The 25,818-nt window shown below is 51.9% G+C and overlaps 1 protein-coding gene and 1 non-coding gene across 2 annotated transcripts; one reads left to right on the top strand and one right to left on the bottom strand.

Moving 5' to 3' along the window:
* Positions 1-8,888: 8,888 nt before the first annotated feature.
* SNAI1 (snail family transcriptional repressor 1) lies at positions 8,889-14,927 on the bottom strand. The gene is made up of 3 exons (XM_081560270.1): positions 14,754-14,927; positions 13,506-14,033; positions 8,889-9,874 (listed from the first exon to the last, which is right to left on the bottom strand). Exons 1-3 carry the CDS (start codon positions 14,833-14,835, stop codon positions 9,690-9,692), a joined length of 795 nt encoding a protein of 264 aa, XP_081416396.1. The 5' UTR covers positions 14,836-14,927; the 3' UTR covers positions 8,889-9,689.
* A 3,892-nt stretch (positions 14,928-18,819) lies between these two features.
* On the top strand, positions 18,820-18,901 carry TRNAS-GCU (transfer RNA serine (anticodon GCU)). Its single transcript has one exon. It is a non-coding gene; the product is annotated as a tRNA-Ser (tRNA).
* The last annotated feature ends 6,917 nt before the right edge of the window (positions 18,902-25,818 follow it).

The raw sequence follows: 25,818 nt of genomic DNA, 5'->3' as shown, positions 1-25,818 counted from the left end.
ACACAGCAGGCAGGCCATGGAGGAGCCATGTGAACCCAGGCAGTCTGGCTCTAGAACCTTATACCTGTATGGCCTAGGGTTGTGCAGATGAAACCAGGTAACCTGTGCAAAACATATAGTGAACCATCGTGAGATGTTTACTGGTGGGTGGTATTATTATCGTTGTTGTTGTTATTTTTTGCCTGACTGGTTGCTCTTCGCCTCACCGAGTCTTTATTTCCCTCAGTTGCTGAAAAATCTAGACAAGGCCTTGTCCTTGGCCCCTCCCCATCCCCAGTGTTTCTCCACTGCACCCTTTCCTCTGGCTCATCTACTACCCTCTCCAGGGGCCCAGTCCTGCTAGCTTTGCTCCTACACAACTTCCCACGGGACCTTCCCAAAGAATATATCCACTCATGTTTCTCCCCTGCTCAAACCCTCCCATGCCCTCCTGACTGCCCTCAGGGTAAGCCCAAAATTCCCTCCCAGGCCTACCTGTCCCTGGCCCTGATCCCAGCAGACCCCGCCCTCCTGGCGCCTAGTCCCTCTCACACTTCTAAAGCCAAGGGAGGGCAGAGTTTTTGTCTAAAGGCTTCTATTTTCCAAGAGCCACAGAGACAAAGTCCAGCTCCCCAAATCTCCTCCGGAGGGTCCCCTCCTCCAGGCCAGTTTCCCAACTCTCCCTCAGAGTTCGTTGGTTGAATAATAAAAAGTTTCCAGATCCATTCCAGGCCCTGAGAAAAACTCGCCACGCCCTTGGCTGTAATCAGCTGTCAGGAGTTAAATTGTGTCCCCTCTCCACCAAAAAAAAAAAAAAAAATAGAGATGTTTAAGTCCCACACCCCCGTAGACCTGTAAATACAACCTTATTTGGAAATAAGACTATCCTGTGGCTCAGATGGTAAAGAATCCGCCTGCAATGCAGGAGACCCAGGTTCGGTCCCTGGAGAAGGGAGTGGCAACCCACTCCAGTACTCTTGCCTGGGAAATCCCACGGACAGACAAGCCTGGCAGGCTGCAGTCCATGGGTCACAGAATCGAACACGACTGAGTGACTAACACTTTCACTTTCACTTCTTTATTAAGTGGATGAAAGGCAACGCCAAAGGATGCTCAAACTACCGCACAATTGCACTCACCCCACACGCTAGTAATGCTCAAAATTCTCCAAGCCAGGCTTCCACAGTACGTGAACCGTGAACTTCCAGATGTTCAAGCTGGTTTTAGAAAAGGCAGAGGAACCAGAGATCAAATTGCCAACATCCGCTGGATCATCGAAAAAGTAAGAGAGTTCCATAAGAACATCTATTTCTGCTTTATTGACTATGCCAAAGCCTTTGACTGTGTGGATCACAATAAACTGTGGAACATTCTGAAAGAGATGGGAATACCAGACCACCTGACGTGCCTCTTGAGAAACCTGTATGCAGGTCAGGAAGCAACAGTTAGAACTGGACATGGAACAACAGACTGGTTCCAAATAGGAAAAGGAGTACATCAAGGCTGTATATTGTCACCCTGCTTATTTAACTTATATGCAGAGTACATCATGAGAAACGCTGGGCTGGAAGAAACACAAGCTGGAATCAAGATTGCCGGGAGAAATATCAATAACCTCAGATATGCAGATGACACCACCCTTATGGAAGAAAGTGAAGAACTATAAAGCCTCTTGATGAAAGTGAAAGAGGAGAGTGAAAAAGTTGGCTTAAAGCTCAACGTTCAGAAAACTAAGATCATGGCATCTAGTCCCATCACCTCATGGGAAATAGATGGAGAAACAGTGGAAACAGTGTCAGACTTTATTTTTGGGGGCTCCAAAATCACTGCTGATGGTGATTGCAGCCATGAAATTAAGACACTTACTCCTTGGAAGGAAGGTTATGACCAACCTAGATACCATATTGAAAAGCAGAGACATTACTCTGCCAACAAAGGTCCGTCTAGTCAGTTCAGTTCAGTTCAGTCGCTCAGTCGTGTCTGACTCTTTGCGACCCCATGAATCGCAGCACACCAGGCCTCCCTGTCCATTACCAACTCCCGAAGTTTACCCAAACCCATGTCCATCGAGTCGGTGATGCCATCCAGCCATCTCATCCTCTGTCGTCCCCTTCTCCTCCTGCCCCCAATCCTTCCCAGCATCAGGGACTTTTCCAATGAGTCAACTCTTCGCCTGAGGTGGCCAAAGTATTGGAGTTTCAGCTTCAACATCAGTCCTTCCAATGAACACCCAGGACTGATCTCCTTTAGGATCTGGACTGGTTGGATCTTTTTGCAGTCTAAGGGACTCTCAAGAGTCTTCTCCAACACCGCAGTTCAAAAGCATCAATTCTTTGCACTGGAATGGGTGAATTTAACTCAGATGACCATTATATCTACTACTGTGGGCAGGAATCCCTTAGAAGAAATGGAGTAGCCATCATGGTCAACAAAAGAGTCTGAAATGCAGTACTTGGATGCAATCTCAAAAACGACAGAATGATCTCTGTTCGTTTCCAAGGCAAACCATTCAATATCACGGTAATCCAAGTCTATGCCCCGACCAGTAACACTAAAGAAGCTAACTTGAACGGTTCTATGAAGACCTACAAGACCTATTAGAACTAACACCCAAAAAAGATGTCCTTTTCATTATAGGGGACTGGAATGCAAAAGTAGGAAGTCAGGAAACACCTGGCGTAACAGGCAAATTTGGCCTTGGAGTACAGAATGAAGCAGGGCAAAGGCTAATAGAGTTTTACCAAGAGAACTCACTGGTCATAACAAACACCCTCTTCCAACAACACAAGAGAAGACTCTACACATGGACATCACCAGATGGTCAACACCGAAATCAAATTGATTATATTCTTTGCAGCCAAAGATGGAGAAGCTCTATACAGTCAGCAAAAACAAGACCGGGAGCGGACTGTGGCTCAGATCATGAACTCCTTATTGCCAAATTCAGACTTAAATTGAAGAAAGTGGGGAAAACCACTAGATCGTCTAGTCAAGGCTATGGTTTTTCCAGTAGTCATGTATGGATGGGAGAGTTGGATGGTGAAGAAAGCTGAGCGCCGAAGAATTGATGCTTTTGAACTGCGGTGTTGGAGAAGACTCTTGAGAGTCCCTTGGACTGCAAGGAGATCCAACCAGTCCATCCTAAAGGAGATCAGTCCTGGGTGTTCATTGGAAGGACTGATGTTGAAGCTGAAACTCCAATACTTTGGCCACCTCAGGCGAAGAGTTGACTCATTGGAAAAGACCCTGATGCTGGGAAGGATTGGGGGCAGGAGGAGAAGGGGACGACAGAGGATGAGATGGCTGAATGGCATCACCGACTCGATGGACACGGGTTTGGGTAAACTTCGGGAGTTGGTAATGGACAGGGAGGCCTGGTGTGCTGCGATTCATGGAGTTGCAAAGTGTCGGACACGACTGAGCGACTGAACTGAATGAAACTAAGATGATGTCGTACGGGGTTAGGGTGTAATAATTTCTTATGGCAGCCATGCATGCTCAGTCACTGAGATGGGTCCGACTCTTTGCGACCCCATGGAGCCTGCAGTCTACCAGGCTCCTCTATCCATGGGCTTTCCCAGGCAAGAATATTGGAGTGGGTTGCCATTTCCTCCTCCAGGGGTTCTTCCCCACCCAGGGATCAAACTCCCTCTCCTGTGTCTCCTGCACTGGCGGGGGGATTCTTTACCTCTGAGCCACCTGGGAACTGTGCAGCAGTCATAGGAAACTAATATATCACCCAACTGTGGGCACCCAGAGTGGGTCTCAGGCCCAGGGAACTGAAGGAGGTTGGGCCAAATAACCTCTTGCCAAGTGGGTGGTCCTGCCCTCATGGAGTTCCTAGCCTGGAAACTTTCCTAGTCCTCAGGGACCACAGAGCATACCCCACCTCACAGGGCCCCATGGGGACTGAACTCTCTTTTCCTGGTCCTAACCTGCGCCCCCATCTACACACACCTTTGGCTATCTACCTGGCTGGAGATGGATATTGAGGTTTCTATTAATAGAAGACTAGTTAAAGCACAGAACGGGACCCTCTATTAGAGACAGTCTAGACAGGCAAGTGTAGTAAGTAGAGACCCAGATTATGTCCTACTTCCATTTAAAAAGTTTTAATTACACCCACCCAAAGGGAGAAGGAACAAAATGACCACGATAATAAAAGAACTCAGCGTTTGGGATTTCCCTGGTGGTCCAATGAGTAAGACTCAGAGCTCCCAACACAGGGGGCATGGGTTCGATCCTTGGTCAGGGAACTGGACCTAACAGACAGCAACTGAAGATCCCGCAGGCCACAACAAAGGTGGGAGATCCTGTGTGCCAGGACTAAGACCCAGTACAGCAAAGTAAACTAACACACACAAATCGATATTAAAGAAAACATTGTTTCAAAAAGAAAAAGAATCAGGGTGTCAATCCGAGTTCTGCCCTTTGCTTGCTGTGTGATCCTGGATAAGTTACTTAACTTCTCTGAGTCTTGGTTTCCTTTTGCTCAAGTCCGTTGTGAAGGTTTAGGGAGTCAGTCTATGCAAGGTACTCAGCACAGGGTCATAGAAGTGCCCCATAAGAATGGGGGCGATGATGTATTTCCTAGGGACACACGTATGTTCATCCTTCACTCAGCAAGGTTGTATCGGGTGTGGTCCTCCTGTCAGAGTGACGTGAGGCACCAGGAGACTAGACAACGAACAAAGCAGACACCATTTCCACTTGCTGCTGCTGCTGCTGCTAAGTTGCTTCAGTCGTGTCCGACTTGCACGGAGCTGATATTCCAGTGGGGAAGACAGTCCAAAGAGAAACTGGGACTAGTGAAATATATGGATTGTCGGTTGGTGACAAGTGCTACGGAGAAAAATAAAATCACAGGGCACGGTGGGGGCTGAAATGTATGGAGGAGCAGGGGGTGGGCGAGACCAGTTGTGTGGCTTCTCTGGGGGCTGAGTCCTCCTGGCAGAGGAACAGCAAGTGCAAAGGCCCTCGGTGGCAGAGGGTCCCTCAGGGCTAGAAGGAGGGTGTGTAGGGGAGGGGAGGGGTCCAGATCGTGCAGTCCCCCCTTGTGGGCTGAGGCGAGGGCTTTGGCTTTTCCTGTGAGTGAGATTGGAGCCATATGTGCATGCGAATACATGTGTTTATTTGTTTAACCTAGAAAGATGTCAACTAGGCGCTTCACAGAGTCATGATGGAAACAGGAAGGGCATCAGGAGAGGGTGTGTGGATCACACATCCCTTGAGCCTCATATCTACTCTTTTCTTTTTTTTTTAATGAAAGAATAAGTCCCCATAACATTTGTGCAATTGACCATTTTAAAGCAAGAAAGAGCAAGGACCCAGATCTCTGTTCGCCGGAGCACGCCCCCATCTCAGCTCAGGGGACATCCATGAGTAAGCCACGGACCACTAATGGGGCCCAGATGTGCCCAGAGGTGGCCCTGGCCCCAGATCTGCCTGCCTGGACACTCGCACGGAGTTCGGCTTTACAGCCAGTTTATTTCCTGGACTCGTTTTAAAGAAAAACCCAGGGGAGGATCTAAGGGCCTGGCCAGCCCCTGCTGTTCCCCACCCAAGCTCTCCCAACCCACAGCTCTGAGCTGCTGCCCAGAGGAGGGCAGTTCCTCCCTACAGTAGAAAGCCAACCAGTAAAAATAGAAAGAATGATGGAGCTAGAAAAATCACCATTTGGCAACCACCATAGTAATAATTGATTTAGGCAGAAATCACCAGCGAGGGCTAAACCTCGTGGGAGGAAGCTTGAGGAGTAACAGGATATTCACATGGTCCTGGAATGTCTCCCCGCAAGATACAGATTAAATACAGAAAGGGAGAAAGAGGAACTTTATCCACCTTAACCAAGTGGTCAAAGGTGACGTCACCAGGAATGGGACAGGCTGACGTCATGCGCTGCGGATCAGGAAAGTCCAAACTGGGGGACCTTCCATGAAAGTCCTGGCCTGAACTCTTCAAAAATGTCAGTCACAAAAGACCAAGGAAGGAGTTGTTCCAGGATAAAAGAGACTAAAGAGACGGGACAAGAAAGCTTAAGGCGAGATCTGGATCGCTCCCCACCCACTACCCACCCACTATCCCCACCCCTACCTACTACCCACCCACTATCCCCACCCCCACCCCCACCCACTACCCACCCACTATCCCCACCCCCACCCACTAAAGTGCTACGGAGAGCATCACTAGAACAGTTGAGGAAACTTGATTGTGACTGTGGATTGAATAATAGCGTTGCACCAATGCTAAGTTTCCCAATTTTGATCATAAAATTAAACTTAAACTGTGGTCATAGGAAAGAATGTTCCTGTCCTTAAGAAATATCCACTTAAATACTTAGTGGTAAAAGGGCATCATGTCTACCACTTCCTCTCAGATGGTTAAAAAAAAAAAAGTGCGTATGTGTACATGTGTATACAGAGAGAGAAAATGCAAACTTGATAAGATGTTATTTTGAAGAATCTGATGGAGAGATTCCAGTTTATTGTACTTTTCTTGCAACTTTTCTGTCAGGTTGAAATTATTTCAAAATAAAAAGTTTTAAAGAAACCTAAAACACCTGTCTTCCTTCTCTCACCTACTATCCGCCCCATTTCACCCCTACACCCCGCTAGAGACCTAGGCTTTGATTGCTTTATTGTAAATCTTCCCAGAGTTTCTGTAGGCAAATACAAACAAGAATGAAGACCAAGCTCAATTCCACCCTTCTTCCCACAAAAAGGAGCATGGTCTGCATGTAATTTTTTTCCCTTAGCTAAATGTGGTTGAGTTGGGGCTGGTCCACATCAGGACAGAAGAAACGTCAACTGTTTGATCTCCACTCCGGCCACCCGGTCCAACATCTCCTTTAAAAAAAACCCCTAGGAACTCGCACCCACTAGCACTCAGGTGTGCCTGGCACAGGCCTAGATGCCCAGCCGTCACACGTTCTTCAATCCAACCTTCCCAGGGCCTCCACCCCTCTGGGCCGGCTCAGCGTCATCCCTCTTGCCTTGGGCCTTTCCCTGGCTCCCAGCTCTTGTTCCTCTTCTAACTTGGCTAATTCCATTCTCCACCAGGATGGAGGGAATCAGTGTAAAAGAAAAGTAGGCCTCAAGACTCCCTTGCTTAAAAGCCTCCGTGTCTGCCCTGGGGCTCAACCAGAGTCTGATTCCTCCTCTCCACCCACCCAAGCACTGCATGACATGGACCCTCTCATCAATCCCACCGGGTCCCCCCAGCCCCTCTCGGCAGGGGGACAAGCTCACTCCAGCCTCGGAGCCTCTGCACTTGCTGCTGGCTCCCGAGGCTGGAGCTCTCGCCTCCTCCAGGTCTCCACTGGAACGGGCTCCGGGCTCTGGCTCTCCGGGCCTTATCAGAGGGCGCCCCACCCCATGGCTCCGGAGCACATGCTTTCTTTAATTCCATCTTGGCACGTCACTGTAGGAAAGCAGCTTATTTAGTCACTTGTTTGTTTTCTGTCTCCCCCGCTAAAACATGAGTTCCCTGAGCCCAAGGACTGTCTATCTGTTCAGGGCTGTAACCCCAGGGCCTCGAACATGTGGGGCTCAGCCAAACCGACTGAATGGACATCCCTTTTCTGTCTCGGGGGACGAAGGCGCTATCATCACCCTATTTCAGAGGCAGAAACTAGAGTGTCCAGGGTTCTGAGAGGAGGATAGCTTTTTTCCAGGGCCTGTGAGCCAAGGGGGCGTGAGTCTGGTTCTTGACTCCCGGGATAAGGGTAGTCTGATGCACCCCGGTTGAATGCCAGCTAGAGGTTCCCACGAGGCCCACCCCTCGGGGAGTGTGTGAGAACGGTTCTTCATCCCCCACGTGTCAGCACCTACTGTGGGTAGGTGGACGCCCCCCCAGGGACCTGGGACACAGTAGGCCCTCAGCACATTGATGCCCACCCCTCACCCACCCCCAAACTCCATGACTTCCCTTCAGGGAGGCCTGCTACAATTTGGCGATTGTTAGAGAACCTTTTTTTTTTTTTCTTTTGGGAGGAAAGCTGCAAGTCATTAAGGGCTGCTCCCGGCCTGCGGGTCACCATTTCCTGTTTAGAAGAAAGAATCATCTCTCCTTTGGAACACGAAGCTCCCCCACCCCCGGCCTGGCTCTGGGGCTCCGGGGCGCCTGCAACGCCCACCCCGCTCAGCTCGCCACAGGAAACTGGCATCTTCAGCACCTTTTGTGCTTGAAAAGGACACTCATTTTCTCCCGGCCCCAGGAGGGCCCCAGAGGTGAGGTCACCGTGCGAGCCAGCGGGGAGTGAATTCTCTCAGTCCCGGGACGCAGTGCTGACTGCCTTCCCGTCCTGTCCTCGAGCAGGAAGTAGAATGACCCCTACCCTTTGGCCTGGCTTCTCACCCTCCCGGCTCCAGCCAGCCAATTTCCTTGCATCAAAGGCCATTTGGTACCCAGCAGCCAGACGGAGGTGTGGGCCTGCCAGGGAGGCCGGAGCGGGGCCCGGAGCCCTTGGAAACAGGAAGGACATCCTCTGTCCCTCCTGGCTCACCGCATTCCACTCTCATCTGGAGCAGCGGCCTCGCCCTCTCCAGAAGACCTGGCGGGTTGGGGAAGGCCCCACAGCAGGCCTGCTTGATAAGACCTGGGAGCCAGCTTCCTTACCCATGAGCCTGGTCGGCTTCAGAGCAGGAGAACGGGGGCTACAAAGAGGATAAGAAGCCTGCATGCACAGCCCTACCGCCCACCGGCCCACAGGTGTTTCCCGACCTCCCCATCGGACAGGACGTCCACGCTCCGAGGAAAACCCACCTGCACAAACAAGGTCCCCTGACAAACCCCGAGGGTCAAGCCGAGACTGAGGGCCATCGGAGCACGTGAGCTCCCTGCATCCCTGCCTCGTCCTTCCTCCCTGAAGGCCCTTGAAAATACCCCTGCGGCGGTAAAACCAGGTAGACTTTTTATATATAAATTAACCACTTTATTGAATATCAATAAACCGTACATATAACTATACAAAACGTTTCCTTAGTACAAAATGTCGCTTGCGATATAAATACCAGTGTACCTTTAAAAAATTGTAAACATCTTCCTCCCGGGCCCACCTGTCGGGCCCCGAAAATAGTTCTGGGAGACACAGTGGTGGGGCCACAGCGCCCCACTTGGGCCCCCGACAAGGGAAGGCAATTATTCACAGTCCCTTTGGAGACGTCGTTAAATTGCCCATGAAACAGGTGCCACCGTGACACACAGGAGGCTGAAATAGCTGCCCAGGCCTGGGGGCATCCTGGGGTCCAGACGCGGTCCTGGCGTCAGGGGGCACCCCCGCGGTGCACCTGGGGGTGGCCGCTTGCATAGTGAGGCCCACCTCCTGGAGGGGCGGCCTGGGCCCCCTGAGTTGGGCGGGAACTTCTCCTCAGTCTGCCGGCTCTTGTCCCCGAGCTCCGAGCAGCTGTACCCGAACAGCTCTGGAGTCACAGACCCACGCAGAAAGGCCAGCTCCACGGATGCTGGGAGCAGCGGCTGCCAGGAGGGGTCCCTGTGGCAAGCCACCCCCCCGGCAGGAAGCGCCCCCACCCCTCCAAGCCTGGCGGGGCATCCAGAGGACCGGGAAATGGTCCCCAGGGTCCGGCCAGACGGCAGAGCTCAGGAGGGGATTCTGTGGCAGTGACAAGGAGGCAGGGTCCTCCATTCTGGAGCTGGGGGAGGTCGCTCCGGGCAGCGGGGAGGGCCCGGAGAGGCGGAAGGAGCCTCGAGAGTCAGCGCGGCCCCCCTGAGCAGCCCGACTCTTGGTGCTTGTGGAGCAGGGACATTCGGGAAAAGGTTCTGGAGCATGTCTTGCACTGGTACTTCTTGACATCCGAGTGGGTCTGGAGGTGGGCCCGAAGGTTGGAGCGGTCGGCGAAGGCGCGGCTGCAGTGGGGGCAGGAGAAGGGCTTCTCGCCTGGGGAGAGACGACAGAAGGGGTTGATGGAGCCGCAGTCACTCGGGAGAACAGCTGACATCCCCACCCACCCCCAGCCTCTACCACCCGGCTCACCCCAACCTTGAAGGGCCATGACCCAGAGAAGCCAGAAATCCCAGAGGCTTGGATTCGGCAGGGAGCGCTGCCGCTTCCCACCGTGTAGCCCTGAGCAGGTCAGCGGGCTTCTCTGAGCCTTGGTTTGCTCATCTGTAAAATGGAGCCATTCAGCCCCCACGCACAGGGGTTGGTAATTGAGAGAAGGCTGAATCAAGTACTTTTCCTGCCCTGCCGGCAGGAGGAAGTGCTCAACAATGATGCAGCAGTGACGGCCACCATGTTTGCCGAACACTTTGTGCCAGAGACGGTGGACGCACTTCCCACTATCTCACTGAATCCCACCTTCGTCCTGAGTGTAGGGATGGAGAAACTGAGGCACAGGGAATATGCAGGGTCTCAGCAAGAACCAAGCAGCCCGACTCCAGCGCCCTTGGTTTTAACCACTACAGAGACTGCCTCTTAGTTAAGGAGGCTGAAATGGGTGTTTCTTATATCACCCCTGTATTGCCTTCCTGCAGGGACAAAGCTTAGCTTAAGAGTCAGCCTAAAAGCCCCACCTCCCGTCACCAGGTCACTGCTTCCCCATCACTGGGATCACACTCAGGAAAGTGTCGAGTCTGTCCCCCCATCAGAGAATCCTACAAAGGCAGGAATCTCCCCACCCTGAATGCATTCCAAGCTTCCAACCCAAGGCCTAGAACCCCCAAGAGGCTACAGAAATCTTTTAATCTGATGACTTTTTTAAAAAAAATCCCACCTGAGGCCCTCATGCCACCTGCCCACCCAGGCTGTATTGGGAAGAGCCTTGTACTCAGGGCTGGATACACAGTAGGAGCTCAATAAGTGCTTGGACAAGTCTTTTTTTTTTAATAAAAAAAAAAGGTCTCAGAAGAGCCTGACTCCTCAGCCACCACTAGACAACACCATTCACCAGTTTTTTTCATAATTCCTGCCCCAATCAAGAGACTATAACTCACATTCCAGAAACCTCACAGCAAAGGCTGTTTCGCTTTTCCTTGGGGCTGCATTTCCCAAATAAAGCCAGAAGAGTAACTCATTAAATAAATACTAATCGAGCCTTTAACTCCACGCCAGGCACTCTTCTATAACACTGAATATTCTTTTCCCAGAAACGACATTCTCCTCTCCTCCCATTTCCCCGTGTCCCTAGGCCAAGGTCCCCTAGTTAACTCCCGGTGCTGGAAGTAAGAGCTGGGAATCAATGAATTCCAGCAGCCCTCCTGGGTGGGGTCCAGAAGCCAGGTGCCTGCAGCCCACGGGGAAGCCGAGTTCACGAGGTCAGTCTCCTGGGGCGGGGACACAAGGAAACGGGCCACCGGCAGAGAGGGGCCGGGGCCAGAGGACTGGGGAAGGGACGCCTGTGTAACCTGCTCTGCCGTGACTGGAGCGCCTCTGCATACCAGGCCCGAAGGGTCTGATGACTGCGTTCTTCTTCGTTCACACCCTCCTCTGAAAACTCAGGGCCTGTGCTCTGCAGACCTGGGAAAGCGGGTGCAGTGCCTGTGCTCCCCGCTTCCCCTCGCCCTCCTCGGGTGCGGCGCAGGAGCCCTGACTCCGGCCTATTAAGCTGGGACTTGGGCAAGTGGCGGCTTTCTCTGCGCCTCCGTTTGCTCACCGCTGAGATGGGGTCAGGGTGGCCGCTGGACTGACTGCCGCGACACAGGTGAGGCCCGGGGAGCGCGTGCCTCCCGCCTTCGGCGCTTGGTGAACGTTATCTTTATGTTACGTGTGATTAGACACAAACCTGGACAAAGGGGCCGGCTGGATGGGATGGGATGGGACGGGTGGAGGTCTGTGTGTGGAAGCAGGAGGCCGCAGGCCTCCACCCTGCACAGACCCTCTCCCCCACCCCGGCCCCGGCCACATCTTTCTGGTGCTCCTGGAGTGTGAAATCGGCACCAGGCCGGCGGGGACAAAGGCCGCCGAGGGGGGCAGTGTACATGCGATACCCCCTGGATTAAAGGGGCCTGACACGCTGCGGGCCGGCAGCTGCGGCCTGGAACAGGTGCTGGGCACCGCTGCCCCGTGCACCTGCTCCAGCCCCCAGCCCCCGCCCCCCGGGCGCACCATTAAGGCGCACAATGGGAGGCGAGGAGGATGGCGCTGGTGCATTTCAACAGGCTTTGTGAGTCTGGGCCGTGCCTTTACATGAAAATAATGTCCGAATGGGAGGGGAGCATCGCAGGGCTTCCGCTGCCCCCAGATAGAGACCCTGTCGCTGGGCAGCCACCGAGGACACAGGCCAGGCAGTTGGGCCTTTACATGTTAAAATCAGGGCTTTTGTGCACCAAGGAAGAAACCGCAGCCACAGGCTGCAAGCTCTGGAGGTTGCCTGCCTCCGCCCCCCCCGCCCCCCCCCCCCCAGGAGGAATGACATCAATAATGCCTGCAAAATGCCAGGCTTCACACACCACCCCCCTGACCCTCACAGCTCAGAGGTCAGGCCCTGGGCCAGGAAACGCCAAGTGAGTCTCCAACCTGGCCAGCCTGACCCCCAAAACTAACAGTCATGACCCTTGAACCCTCTCTCTGAAGAGCAGCCCCAAGCAGAGAGGCCTCCTCCATTCACGCTCTGAAAAGGTGGAGTGGTTACCTTTTCTGCACTTTCGGAAAGCTCAAGGCTAGGACAGGTTTCATCTCACAAGTTTCTACACATTTAGCATTACAGTTTTTGAAATGCCAAGACATAATTGTGTTTTCTGCAAAGGAGTTCCTGGGCCTGCATGATGGGATTAAGTTTATCTGTTCAGCAGTGAGTGGGGGTGGGGAGAGCAGCTCTGAGAGCCATCATGATACTATAACAAGGTATTATCAAGTGACAAGCAGCCACTGAATCTAGACTGCCCCCTCTACAATACTACCGTAACCCACTCTGTATGATTAAGTTATAATCAGAGAGGCTCAGAGAGTTAAGTCCCGTACTCAAAGACACATGGTATGGAAGCAGAACAAATACCAACAATCGTTTTTGTGCCTGCCGGTCGTGTCTCAAGCATTTTTCCAGGTGCTTTCTGTCCCAGGTGTCTCTTTCATTTAACTGGCACAAAAACCTCACAAGGTGTTTTTATGCTCATTTCACAGATGAGGATACAGAGGCTAAGGGAGGTGAACCGCCAGCCCAAAGTCTGGGGAGGAACCCAAAGCAGGATTCAGAGCCAAGGCAGGTGGGCAGGCTGACAACATCCTGTCTGGTTAGGGTGGGGGTGGGGGTGGGCTAGGGAAGGGTGGAGCAGGGTGGGCCCCTTCACACCTGGCCCCAACAGCAAGGTGTTGTTTATACCTTTCCCATATCCACCACCAACCCATTTGGCTGAGAGGAACTGAGCCTGCTGAGGGACATGTTAAAGTTATCTATTCAGCCCGAGTACTTAGCTGATGAATGTTTCTGCCAAACTTCAGAGCCAGGCCCCCGAACTCTCAAGCTAGGAATCAGGAGACCTCGGTTCCCACAATCCGAAAGTAACAGCAAAGCCCATCTTACCAGCGCTGGCAGGGAAGGCAGTGAGAAAAGGGGCCGGGGGGAGGGACTCACCGGTGTGGGTCCGGACGTGGCCCTGCAGCAGCCAGGGCCTGGAGAAGGCCTTCCCGCAGGTGCTACAGACGCAGGGCAGTGTATGGCTCCGGATGTGCATCTTGAGGGCACCCAGGCTGATGTACTCCTTGTTGCAGTATTTGCAGTTGAAGGCCTTGCGAGACTGGGGGTCCTTGGCCACGGAGAGCCCGGTCAGCTGCTTGGGCAACTGGCCCAAGCCTGGGAAGGCAGCATAGCCCTCGGCCTCCAGGGAGGAGGCTGAAGTGGACGAGAAGGACGAAGGAGCCGGTGAGGGTGGGCTGGGGGGCTGGGAGCCTTTCCCGCTGTCCTCGTCGGACAGGGAGGTCAGCTCGCCAGCCTTGGGGATCTCTTGGGGCAGGAGAGAAGCCCAGCCAATGGGCTGGGCTTGGGGCGCCAAGAGAGAGTCCCAGATGAGCGTCGGCAGGGAGGCGGTGGGATTGAGGACCTCGGGCGGCGGGATGGCTGCCAGCAGGTGGGCCTGGTCGTAGGGCTGCTGGAAAGTGAGCTCTGAGTGGGGGACAGAGAAGAGGGCAAGGTCAGGCATGAGCTCAGTTAGCCACAGACATCAGCCTGATGTGGGCCAGGGGCTGAATGGGGCTGGCACGCAGTGCTTATCACATGAATACCAGATTCACGACTAGGACCGGCAGTCTGAGCCCCTCTTCACCCAGGTCACCTGGTTCTCCCACTTCAACCTCCAGCTCTTCCGGGAAGAATCCCCCTTCCCTAGCTCCAACTCAAGGGGGTCATTTCCAGGTCTCCATCCTCCTGAGTTACCCAAGTACCCAGCTTGAGGCCAGACCCCCAGCATCCTGGCCCCTCATCTCCCCAGCTGCCAAGGTACCACACCCCTGTCCCAAGCCCCCTTCCATACTCATCTCTTCTCCCACACCCTCCCCTAAATCCTCTGGACTCTTCCGGAGCCCTAGGCCCGGCTACTGTCCAGATAGAAGCCTCCTCTTCTCACTTTTGGGAGGGGCGACCCTCTTCTCGACGGCCGGTAAGTTTCCGTCTCCTCAGCCCAAGACCCCCGCCCTCCAAAAACCCTCTCCACATCTCCCGGATCCACCTGACCCGAGCTTATTCGCACCCAGGCTATATTCTTTGACTCGACTTTGGCCCCTCGACTTCGTCCCCAAGCCCGCTGCTTCTCCAAGGGCTCTCCCCATGCGGCCTTCGCCTGCCTCCCCCAAACTCCCCTGGGGTCCGGGCACCCGGTCCCCTTACCTGGAGAAGAGTCGTGCAGCTCACTGTAATTGGGTCTCCGGCGGGAGCCGGCAGACTTCCTGACGAGGAAAGAGCGCGGCATGGTGGCCGAAGCAGCGGGGAGGCGAAAATCTCGCCGGGTCGCGCCGGGATCGCAAAGACCTCCACCCGCGACGCCGTGCAGCTGCGCTGTGCGTGGAGACGGGCCGCCGACTCCCTTAAGTATGCCAATCGCGGGGTGGGCGTGGCCCGTGTCGGTCACGCCCCTTTGTCACCTCCGCGCCAATCGAGACGCGCCTTCGCCAGAGGCCACGCCCCGAGCAGGTGCGCCGGGGGCTGGCGGGGCTCACGCCGCGTGGCGCTGGGAGCCGGGCGGGGCCGCGCGGACGCCGGGCCTCGGCGCGTGCATGGGCGCCGGGCGCCGGGCTGCCGGGGGCGGGGCGCTGGGCACCCCTGGACAAGGCAGGACCCCCCTTCGGAACCCGGGCGCCCGGGCCGGATCGGGGCGGCACGCTCTCCCGCCTCTGGCGCCCTCTGGCGCCGTGCGCTGCAGGTCTGGGCACCTGACTCTCGGAGACCGCCACCGCCTCGGTTGTCGGAACTGGGCTGGGGGTGCCTTCGCCCGAAGGGTGCCTCGTAGAGAGCGTGGGATTGAACAGGGGCAGCACACAGTTCGGGGGCAGGGAGAACCAATGGACCCCTCCACGTAGCTGCTGACAGTGCAATGCCACGGCCTTTTTTTTTTTTGGCAAAGCAAACTGGCATCAGCTAGAAAAATGCACATACTGACTGTGTTCCCACTAACGAACCAGGCACCCCTCCCGGCGCTTGGGGGGATACAACCCTGAGCAAAACGCTCGGGGTCTCTGCTGAAGGGTCACTCCCCTAGTCAAGTGGAGGAGACAGGTGAAGTCAACAGGCAATTCTAGTGCAGAGGGAAGTGTGCTTCGATGGGTGGGGGAGGGCGAGGGCGGGTACCACAGGGCACTGTGACAGTCAAGAGGCGGGTCGCTTGACCGGGGGTCGGGGCAACTTCCCAGAGGAAGTGAAGAAAATGCCGAGGGGAGAGAGGCCTGAGGTTAGAGGCAGTAACCATCTCAGAGCCATTGGGAGCCTCTCTCAGGATGGGGGTGGGGTGGGCAGGGCTGCGGGGTCAGGGCCTGGAGGAGTCTGGACTTTGCCCCGGGGGCACTGGAGAGCCGAGGAGGGACCTGTTTGGAGTTTGGTTGAGAAAGATTACTCTGGGCAGGTGGGAGAAAGAAGTGGGGAAGGGCGGAGCTCAAGTAGTTGCCTCACTCCTCTGGGGTCATCGATACTGTGTCTAAAGGATCTAAGGCTAGGCTCAGGGTGGGTGGGGGCACTGATTCAGCTGCCGGGTGGGCCCAGGGGAGGAACAGACACCTCACCCCCAGCTCTCCTTTGAGCCCACCAACTGTGAGGGCCATGTCTGTCCTGGACTGGGGATGGGGCGCAGGCCTAAATCCGCAGGTCTCTCCAACTTGTTTCCACCTGTGAAAACCTATTAAGTCTCCCACTCACCACCTAGAGTGAGAGCAGGGACGATGGTTTGGATCGTTAGGTGCTGTGAACAAAACAATCGTCCTTACCCTGTTCTAGCTGGGGAGGGGAGGGGAGGCGGGGGAGACAGGCCACACACAGTAACTAGGAAGAATACGTATGTCTGTTGACTTCCCATCGTGATTTTCCACCTACATCCAGAGGGAGGAGTAGCGCCATGTCCCTCTGCTCCAAACCTCCTGTGTCCCTGTCTCATGCAGAGAGAGCAGAAGCCGAATTCTTCACCACCCCCCTCCACCTGCTGACCTGACCTCTGCTGCTCTTATCTTGAGCGGCTCTGCCCCTCCCTCTGCACAATGATCCAGCCTTCTTTCGGTTCCTCCACATCCCTGCCCTTGGCACCTGCCGTTCATCTTCCCTGCCCCCGAAATCTCTCTTCCGCCGGATCTTCACCAGAGTCGCTTTTTCTGTCTGTTTCCTCAGGAACTTCGCAACTGTTCAGCCTCATTAGTAAGGAGAGAAATGCAAATTAAAACCACAATGAGATACTATGTCACGCCCACTGGAAAGATAAAAAGTTAAAATTTGGTCTTAGCAAGTGTTGAGGACGTGAGGGCAGGAGGACTTTGGTTCCATGCGGGCGAGAGTGTCATAGGTATGAGCCACTTTGGAAAAGTTTAGCATCCGTGAACAAGAGGTGAGTCTCCTAGCATTCTACTCCCAGGCCTGCTGCCTCCCAGAGGTTCTCAGCCCTGGCGGCAGAGCCCCCAGGGAACACCAAAGCCTGGGCCCCACCCTTGCAGCCGTTCTGATTCAATTACTCTGGGTGGGACCCTCTGGTAGGAGCATTTTTGAAAACTCCTCAGGTGATTCTAGTGAGCAGCCAAGGTTGAGAACTGCTGCCCAGCTCTAATCCCAGAAATGAGAATATTTCTTGCACCCTCGTTCATAATAGAAAAAAAAACACAACCAAACTGGAAACAACCCAAATGTTTTTCAACAGTAGAAAGGATTAATAAACTGTGGTACAATCCTGTAATGGGATACTATACAGTGGTAAAAACAAACTAAAACTCCATGCAACAACAGGGATAAATATAAAAAACATGGTGTTAAGCAAAAAGAACTAACTTAAATACAGTTAGTTGGATTTACACAGGTTCAAAAGCAGGCAAACGAAACCCTTTATCGTCTAGGAATGTATAAGAAAAGCAAGGAAATATTTACTGCAAAATTCTGGAGGGAGGTTAGCTGGGGGAGGAGGTGCTTCTAGAGAGGTTTTGATAATGTTCTGGGATTTTTTTGAGGGGGTTAAAACATTTTTTTTTAATTGTAGTTGCTTTACCATGTAACAGCAAAGTAAATCAGCCAGAAGCATACAGATATCCCCTCTTCCTTGGATTTCCTTCCCACTGAGGTCACCGCAGAACATTGAATAGAGTTCCCTGGTTCTCATTATTGGTTATCTATTTTATACATAGTAGTATATGAATGTCAACCCCAATCTCCCAATCAATCCCAGATAATGTTCTGTTTTAAGCACAAAAAGATGTTATTATTAGTCTTGAAACTGTACAATAGGCAATTTAGACACTCTTGCTAAGAATGATATATTTAACATGTATTTTAAGTCACCTGAAGGGAAGCATCTCTGATAATCCTAGCCAAAGTAGGATCCTGCCTCACAACATATCTTTTTTATTCCACTGCCTGCATGCTCAGTCGTGTCTGACTCTTAGCGACCCCATGGACGTGGTCCGCCAGGCTTCTCTGTCCATGGGATTTCCCAGGTAGAGTGCGTTGCCATTTCCTCCTCCAGGCGATCTTCCCCACCCAGGGATGGAACCTTTGTCTCCTGCACTGGCAGGTGGATTCTTGACCACTGAGTCACCTGCAAAGCCCTTTTATCCCATGTACCCCATTCGATTTTCTTCAAAGCACTTGGTAGGGGCTCAAGCAAGTGCTCGGTGAATGACTGATTACTGGACAGACCTTCTCCTGGTCACCTGTGCAAGTCACTCAGCCTCTCTGAGCCTCAGTTTCCTCAACTGAGCGTCCTGTCTCCCAGAGATGCCCAGTGGGTAGAGGTGGGAGGAGGCTGGTCCTTGAATGCCATTGCCTGGGCCTCCTGCTTTCCCTTTCGCTGCGGGCGGTCACCCGGGCCCTGGAGGAGGTGTAAGGTGCCGGCGGGGCCTTTCTCTATCCTTCCCTTCCCTTCTGATTGAACTGTCCGGGCGCTTTATCCCGCGGGCTCGCCTACAAATCCCTCCCTCCCAGAGACAGCGTCGTGGGAGGGGGCTTTGGGCGAGGCGAGGCCCAGGGACTGCAGCTCAGCTCCCGGGGGTGCGGTCCCGGCCGACACTTTGGATGCTACGGTGTCAGGTCCTCCCGGAAATGGACCGGCTCTGCCCCCTCCCCGACCCCCGCCTCCCCGCCCTGCGCCCGGGGCCGCGGCCCTGCGGCGCCCTCTGCTGGCTGTCCTGTGGGGCTGGACGCGCACGCCGTGGATGGGGATGAAAACTGGTCCAGCTGCCTTGAAGAGCAGTTTGGGAACACCTTGTGGTGCCAGGACGAGGTGGCCGAGTGGTTAAGGCGATGGACTGCTAATCCATTGTGCTCTGCACGCGTGGGTTCGAATCCCATCCTCGTCGGCTTGTGGCTTCCATGTCCTGCCTTCAGCTTGGGCTTTGCAAGTGGTGCTTGTGGTTTTTAAGAGGGGAAAAAAAAAAATCCTCTTCTGCCAATGCAGGAGACACGAGTTCCATCAGAAAGATCCCCTGGAGGAGGGCATGGCAACCCACTCTAGTATTCTTTCCTGAAGAATCCATTTCCCTCAGCAAAGGCAGTTATTTTTATTTTTACCAGCGTCTTGTATGACCTTCCAGAGATAGTCTGTATAGAGATAAGGAGATATATATATATATATATTTGTGGATGTTAATATGTACACTCCTTTTTATGTAACACCAATGGGAGCCTATACTTTAGCCTACTTGCTTTTACCTCTCAAGTAACCACACTGTGTGTCTTGAAAGTTGTTCCATATCATTACACATAGCTCCCGTAACCCCTTGCAGGGCTGCAGACTCTTTCATTGTATGGATTATACCATAATCACACAATTTATCTAACAAGGGGACTCGTGATAGGCATTTAGATTAGAATATAATTTTTTGCTACTACAAACAAGGGGGCAATTTCAGTGAATGTCTTGTACACACATCTTTGACCTGAAATGCAAAGATATCTTATAAAAAATATTGAGGGGATTCCTTGGCAGTGGTTAGGACTCTTTGCTCTCATTGCCCTGAGGGTCTGGGTTCAATTCCTGGTCAGGAAACTGAGATCCTGCAAGTCATTTGACATGGCAAAAAAAGTTGTTGATACATTTGTCCAAATGCCCTCTAACAAAGTTAAACTAAATTATACTTCCACCAGCAGGGAGTTGGGGACCCTTTTCAAAACCTGGTGGAGGCAGGGTGTTGTCAGTTTTTTTTTTTAATCTTTTCCCATCTGATAAGGGAAAGTGACATCTCCTAGTTACATTTGCATTCCCATGATTGGGGTGGAGCATTTTTCACTGCCTGTGTCCTTTTCCTTTTCTCTGTGTTGTGAACTGCATCTCTGTTGTTTGGTCACTGATTTGATGAACTTCCTAATCAATAAAAACTCTTTGTATATTAGGCCAGTTGACCCTGTTGATTAGATCATTAACCGCTGAGTGGATCAATCAGAGAGTTAATCTTGGCCGGGAAGAAGACATTGTCCCCGAAAAGTTCAATGAATGAATCAAGGCTCAACCCCCACCCTTACCCTTGATTTAAAAAAACAAAACCTCTTGAGTGTCTCCCACCTGCCTGGACACAGTGATTCACCCCTGGGCCTGGCTCAGAAGTCCCTCTGAGAATCAAGTCACCATCTCAGAACACAAAAGGGTTTCAAGTGAAGTTTCTAGGTCCAAGTCTGTCGGGCATGACCCAGAGTTGGGGGCTCCAGGATGGATAAGCTTTTTTTGTTCCCATTTGCTGAGCCAAGTTCTGTGCAGGAGCTTCACCCATGGAGGTGTCCCGTTAGCATCCCCAAGTGGTATTTGACACTCTTGGGGAACAGTTAATACATTACAATGCAGACAGATTAGCCATCTGTCAGAAAAGAGAAAACTCTAGATGTAATGGAGTGGAATCATATCAAGACATAAAGTGATAAAAAGCCAGGTGCAGAACAGCATGTACAATGTGATGCCATTTGCATAAAAGAGGGAGAAATATGTGAGTATTTCTTAGAAACACAGAAACAACCATTGGCAGGAGAACTAGAAACTGGTCTCTGGGGATTGTCTCTGAGGAGGCGATCTGAGTGGCAACCAGGCAGGAGTGGAAGAAGATGGTCTATTACATGCCCTTTTCTGTGTCTTAAACACCTTTTAAAATTATCTGCAAGTATTAACCTCATTAATTTTTAATAGGGTAGCAAAAGTCCATCACAGATGATCTGTTAAATACATCAGTCCAATCAATGGAATACTTTGCAGCTGGCAAAATCTCAAATCCTGTCTAAGAGTATATAGAGCCTCCCAGGCTCCTGTCTCTCTCATAGGAAAAGCCAAAATGGTCACGATACCATGAGGCTCTGTGGAACTGGGCCCCTCTGAGCTCACTTCGGGATGAGGCTGCAGCCACAGCGGACCACCCAGCCTCAGAGACTTGGCACGTGATGCTCCCTTTCTGTGGAGTATCCCCCCCGGTGACGGCCACCAGGCTCACCTCACCTCAGGGAAGTCTCCTCTGGCACAGTGTCATCCCCTCTGCCCTCTCACACTCCTTACCCACCCACCCACCCCAGGACTCAACACATATCTGACACCCTGTGTATTTTATTTATTTTGCTGATTGTCCTTCAGACCAGAGGTTGGCAAACAACAGCCCCCAGGCCAAATTCAACCTGTGGTTTATTTTTGTATGGCCCTTGAGCTACAAATAGCTTAAAAAAAAAAAAGAAACCACTGGACAGCCAGGGAAGTCCATGAACAGCTTTTACAGACAAATATTTTATCAATTTGAAGAAAAGGAGCTCTACCTAGGCAGGAAGTATCTGTCTGGTTCACTGCTGTGACCTAAGCCTGGTTTATAGTAGGTACTCTATTAATAAATATTAGCTGAATGAATGAATGAATGAACTGATAACCTTTTAAGTGAAAACAAAAAATTCAGGTGATCAGAATATCTCATAGGCCGCCTGTTGTGCAGAAGTTAATAAATAATATCTACATGTAGGCCCAGACTGTACAACTAGACCCAAGAATCCGGTTACTTCTGAGGAGGAAAGCAGACAGGGGTGGGAAGGAGACTTCTTATTCTCCAAACTGTTTTTTTAAAAATTATTTTATCATTATTATTGTTATTTTATGTATCTTTATTTTTTGGCCACGCCATGAGACATGTGGACTCTTAGTTCCCTGATCAAGGATTGATGCTGTGACCCCCGTGTTGGAAGCATGGAGTCTTAACCACTGGACGAATCCCTGCAAACGATTTCTGAACGGTATGAATATTTTATTTCAGACAGGATCAGGGGGGTTCAGGGTGGTACGGCTGTAGATTCAATGTCTATTTCAGATACATGTCACCATTTCAAATAAAATACTTTTTCATGAAAAAAAATCCAACCACAAAACCCAGGCAAATTTTAACTGCCTGCCGCTGAGACCTGGTTTCTTCATCTAGTGAATGAGGATAGTAAGTAGGGTGACCAGCCGGCCCCGCTTGCCCAGGACTGTGGAAGTTCTGGGATGTTCCTGGGCAACCAGTAAGAGATGGTCTCCCTGGTTAGGAGGCAGTTGTCCAAAGCCTTGAGGGTGGCAGGCCGATGTGTGGGGACTGGGTGGGGCCCTGAAGCTAGACCTCTCTACACCTGCTGGGCCAGCGTCACACCTGGAGGTCCACTGATGCTCCAGACCCTGGGATCTCGCGAAGGTGCAGTGCACATCTTGCCTGGCTAATCTCCATGCATTTGCCATCCATTATCTCACGGAGTATCTGGAGCACTGATTTCCCTTGGTAGCCTCGCCCCTCGGACTGCACTGATAGCGTCCTATTATCTCCACTTCTGGGCAGAAGGCTGAACCTGTTTCCAGGAAAAGCCCCAGGGCCTCCTCTCTCCCCACCTGCTCCCACCTGGAGACCGTTGTGCATCTCTGGAGTGTGGGAGATACTGCCAAGGAGGGGAAAGTGAGAACAACCATGTCCTTAGGTCAAAGGCTCTCGGCTCACAAGATGCTACCTAGCCTGGGGTTCATCTCCCCCTCTCTCCCCACTGCTCACCTGCTGCAGCCTCTGTGGCCTTCCTGCTCCCTCTTCATGCAGGTTCTTTCCCACAGCAGGGCCTTGGCCTTTGCTGTTCCCTCTGCCCAGAGCGCCCTTCGTCGGATCTTCCTAGAGCCGTCCTCAGCTCATCTGTCACCTCAGAAATGCTCCTGTCATCGCCCTTTGCCACTGCTGCCACACTGGCCCATCTGGACGCCCCAGCGAGCCCTGAGTGCTAGGCAAGGTTGTTGTTCAGGTGGCTAAGTCGTGTCTGATTCTTTTCGACCCCATAGACTGTACGCCGTCAGGCTCCTCTGTCCTCCACTATCTCCTGGAGTTTGCTCAAATTCATGTCCACTGAGTCTGTGAGGCTATCTAACCATCTCATCCTCTTCTGTAAAACGGGCAAGATTATCAACCCCATTTTATAGATAAAGAAACCAAGGCTCAGAGAGGTGACATGCCAACATGCTCAAGTTACAGTGAGCAAGCAATGGAATGTGTCTGGCTTAGTGGGCGAGGCTTTTGTAATAAACCAGCCAGACACAAACAAGCCCCTGCGCCCCTGGAGCCCACAGGTGAGGGAGGAATCTGCCCGCCTGAGGGACCCAGGTGAGTCAGAGGAGTGAGACCCTGAGGAACCCCACACTGAGGTCACAGGGATGTGCAGGTGAGAGAGGGAAGTGAGAAGACATTCCCGGCAGCAGTGCCCGCTGACCGCCATGATTAAGACGCCAGGGGCAGATGAGCACTCCAGGATGTGAAAGCAGTTCAGGCGGCAGCAGCTCCGGGCTGGGCGAGCCCCAGGCCCCTTGGGCCCACCGCCCCAGGAGGCTCCCGCCACAGTGGACCAGAGCAGGCATGCTCTGGCCTCAGCAGCTTTGCATGTGATATTCCCTTCTGTAAATATCTTCCCCCAGGTGGCCCTTGCAGTTCTTGAGATTGCCAGTCTTTTTTTTAATTAGAAATGTCCAAATGAAGTCTAGAAAACTATAGTCTGGGGACTTCCCTGGTGGTCCAGTAGCTGAGATTTCCCGTTCTCAGTGCCCAGGTTCCACCCCTGGTCAGGGAACCAGACCCCTCATGCCACAACTAACTTTGTGTGCTGCCATGAAGATTGACAATCCTGCGTGTTGCAACTAAGAACTGGTGCAAATAAATAAATACTTGAAAAAAAACCCTGTTGTCTGTTTTTAATATTTGTATTTAATATGTTAACACTTTAAAGACATGTACACACATCTCTGCAGAGCACAAAGCTGGGGTCCTGCCTAGCCCTACTGCCTGTGATCGTGTAATCCTGAATAGATCTCCCTTCTTTGGAATGACAACCACCACGTAGAATGGGAGCTAAAACCTGAACAAGCCATCTCAGAAGCCCTCCTCGCAGGCACGTGTACACAGACACACACACCCTCTATCTTGACTTCATCTTGCTGTTCTCACTTATTCTAGAGATAGGGTTGCCAAATAAAATACAGATATCCATTGAAACTAGAATTTAGGGGGCTTGGGATGGTTATGCACACACTGCTATAATTAAAATGGATAAATTACAAGGACCTACTGTATAGAACATGGAACTCTGCTCAATGTTATGTGGCAACCTGGAGGGGAGGGGGGTTTGGGGGAGAATGGATACATGTACATGTATGGCTGAGTCCCTTCGAGGTGCACCTGAAACTATCACAACATTGTTAATCAGCTTTACCCCAATCAAAGTAAAAATTTCTAAGTGCGAAAAAAAAATAAAAAAAAATAAAAAGAATTTCACATAAACCACAAATAAGCTTTTAGTATTAGACTGACAGGACAGACTTCTTTATCTGAAATTCAAAATTAACTGGCTCTCTAGTATTTTAGGGCTTCCCCGATAGCTCAGTGGTAATATCCACCTGCAACGCAGGAGATGGAGAACAGTTGGGTTCAATCCCTGGGTCGGGAAGATCCCCTGGAGAAGGCAATGACTACCCACTCCAGTATTCTTGCCTAGGAAATCTCATGGACAGAGGAGCCTGGTGGGCTAGAGTCCATGGGGTCGCAAAGAGTCAGACACAACTGAGCATTTTTATTTGCTAAATCTGGCAGCCCTGCTTAGAGACTGGCTCTACCAGCACTCAGAATGCAATCCCTAACCAGTCCCCCGTTGGTGATGGGCAATGAGGTTACTTCTCATCTTTTGCTTACCGGGAACGATAGTCCCATGAAAATCCTTGCACAAAGGACACTGACCTCATTTACAATTGTATCTATAGGGTGTGTTCCTAAAGTCGCTTAGTCACTCTCTGCCTGGATTCCTGTGGCCAGGATGTCAGGGCCTCCATGCCTTGGACCCGCTCCCTGTCTCCTGACAGCAGCCCCTTCTCTCCCAGGCTACCCCTCGACCTTTCGCTTTGTCCTTGTCTCTCTCCTGTTTTTCTGTGTCACCTCGTGCACCTTTCTTTCTGTCTCCCCGGACTCTGCCTGTCTCAGTCTCTCCCAGCCTTTCTCCGTATTTCTGCCTCTCTCAACTTCTCTTCCTTTCACACAGCACCTCTCTCTATAAAATACTTAAAAGCTTTGCATTTTTTTAATAAGGGAATTAAAATCATTGTTTACTTTAAAATTAATGTTTTAATTGGAGGATTACTTGACAATATTGTGATGATTTTTGCCATACATCAACAAGAATTGGTCACTGGTACACATGTGTCCTCCCATCCTGAAATGACCCCCGATTTCCCTCCCCACCCTATCCCTCTTGGTTGTCCCAGGGCACTGGCTTTGGTGCCCTGCTTCATGCAAAGCTTTGAATTAAAAAGAAATTAATTTGGCTGCATGGGTCTTAGTTGCGGCTCGAGGAATCTTCATTGCATGCAAGGTCTTTTCGTTGTGGCCTCCAAACTCTCTAGTTTAGCGGCTCCACGGCATGTGGGATCTTAGTTCCCTGACGAGGGATCCAACCCGTGTCCCCTACATCAAAAGGTAGATTCTTAACCACTGGACAGCCAGGGAAGTCCTGTATATAAAATATACTTAGATGAGTGGGCAAAGATATATTTGGAAGGATGCTCACTGTAGCTCGGCCCATAGTTGTGAAAATTAATAAAGGGTTATTGTTCAGTTGCTAAATCTGAATGATTTAGTCTCTTTGCAGCTTTATGGACTGCAGCACCCCAGGCTTCTCTGTCCTGTGCTGTCTCCTGGGGTTTGCTCAAGTTTATGTCCATTGAGTCAGTGATGCCATCTAACCATCTCCTCCTCTGCCGCCCTCTTCTCCTTTTGCC

The sequence above is a fragment of the Giraffa tippelskirchi genome, chromosome 13 (genome assembly GCF_054371585.1).
Source record: "Giraffa tippelskirchi isolate mGirTip1 chromosome 13, T2T-mGirTip1v1.2.pri, whole genome shotgun sequence".
Classification (NCBI taxonomy): domain Eukaryota; kingdom Metazoa; phylum Chordata; class Mammalia; order Artiodactyla; family Giraffidae; genus Giraffa; species Giraffa tippelskirchi.
Note: the sequence above shows the minus strand (reverse complement) of the source record. Positions and strands in the feature narration are given on the sequence as shown.

Coding starts and splice junctions, on each gene's coding strand:
- SNAI1 (XM_081560270.1), bottom strand. CDS start 14,835: ATGCCGCGCTCTTTCCTCGTCAGGAAGTCTGCCGGCTCCCGCCGGAGA. Junction 14,034..14,753: donor GCTGCACGACTCTTCTCCAG/GTAAGGGGACCG, acceptor TCCCCCACTCAG/AGCTCACTTTCCAGCAGCCC. Junction 9,875..13,505: donor CCACGTCCGGACCCACACCG/GTGAGTCCCTCC, acceptor GTCTCTCCCCAG/GCGAGAAGCCCTTCTCCTGC.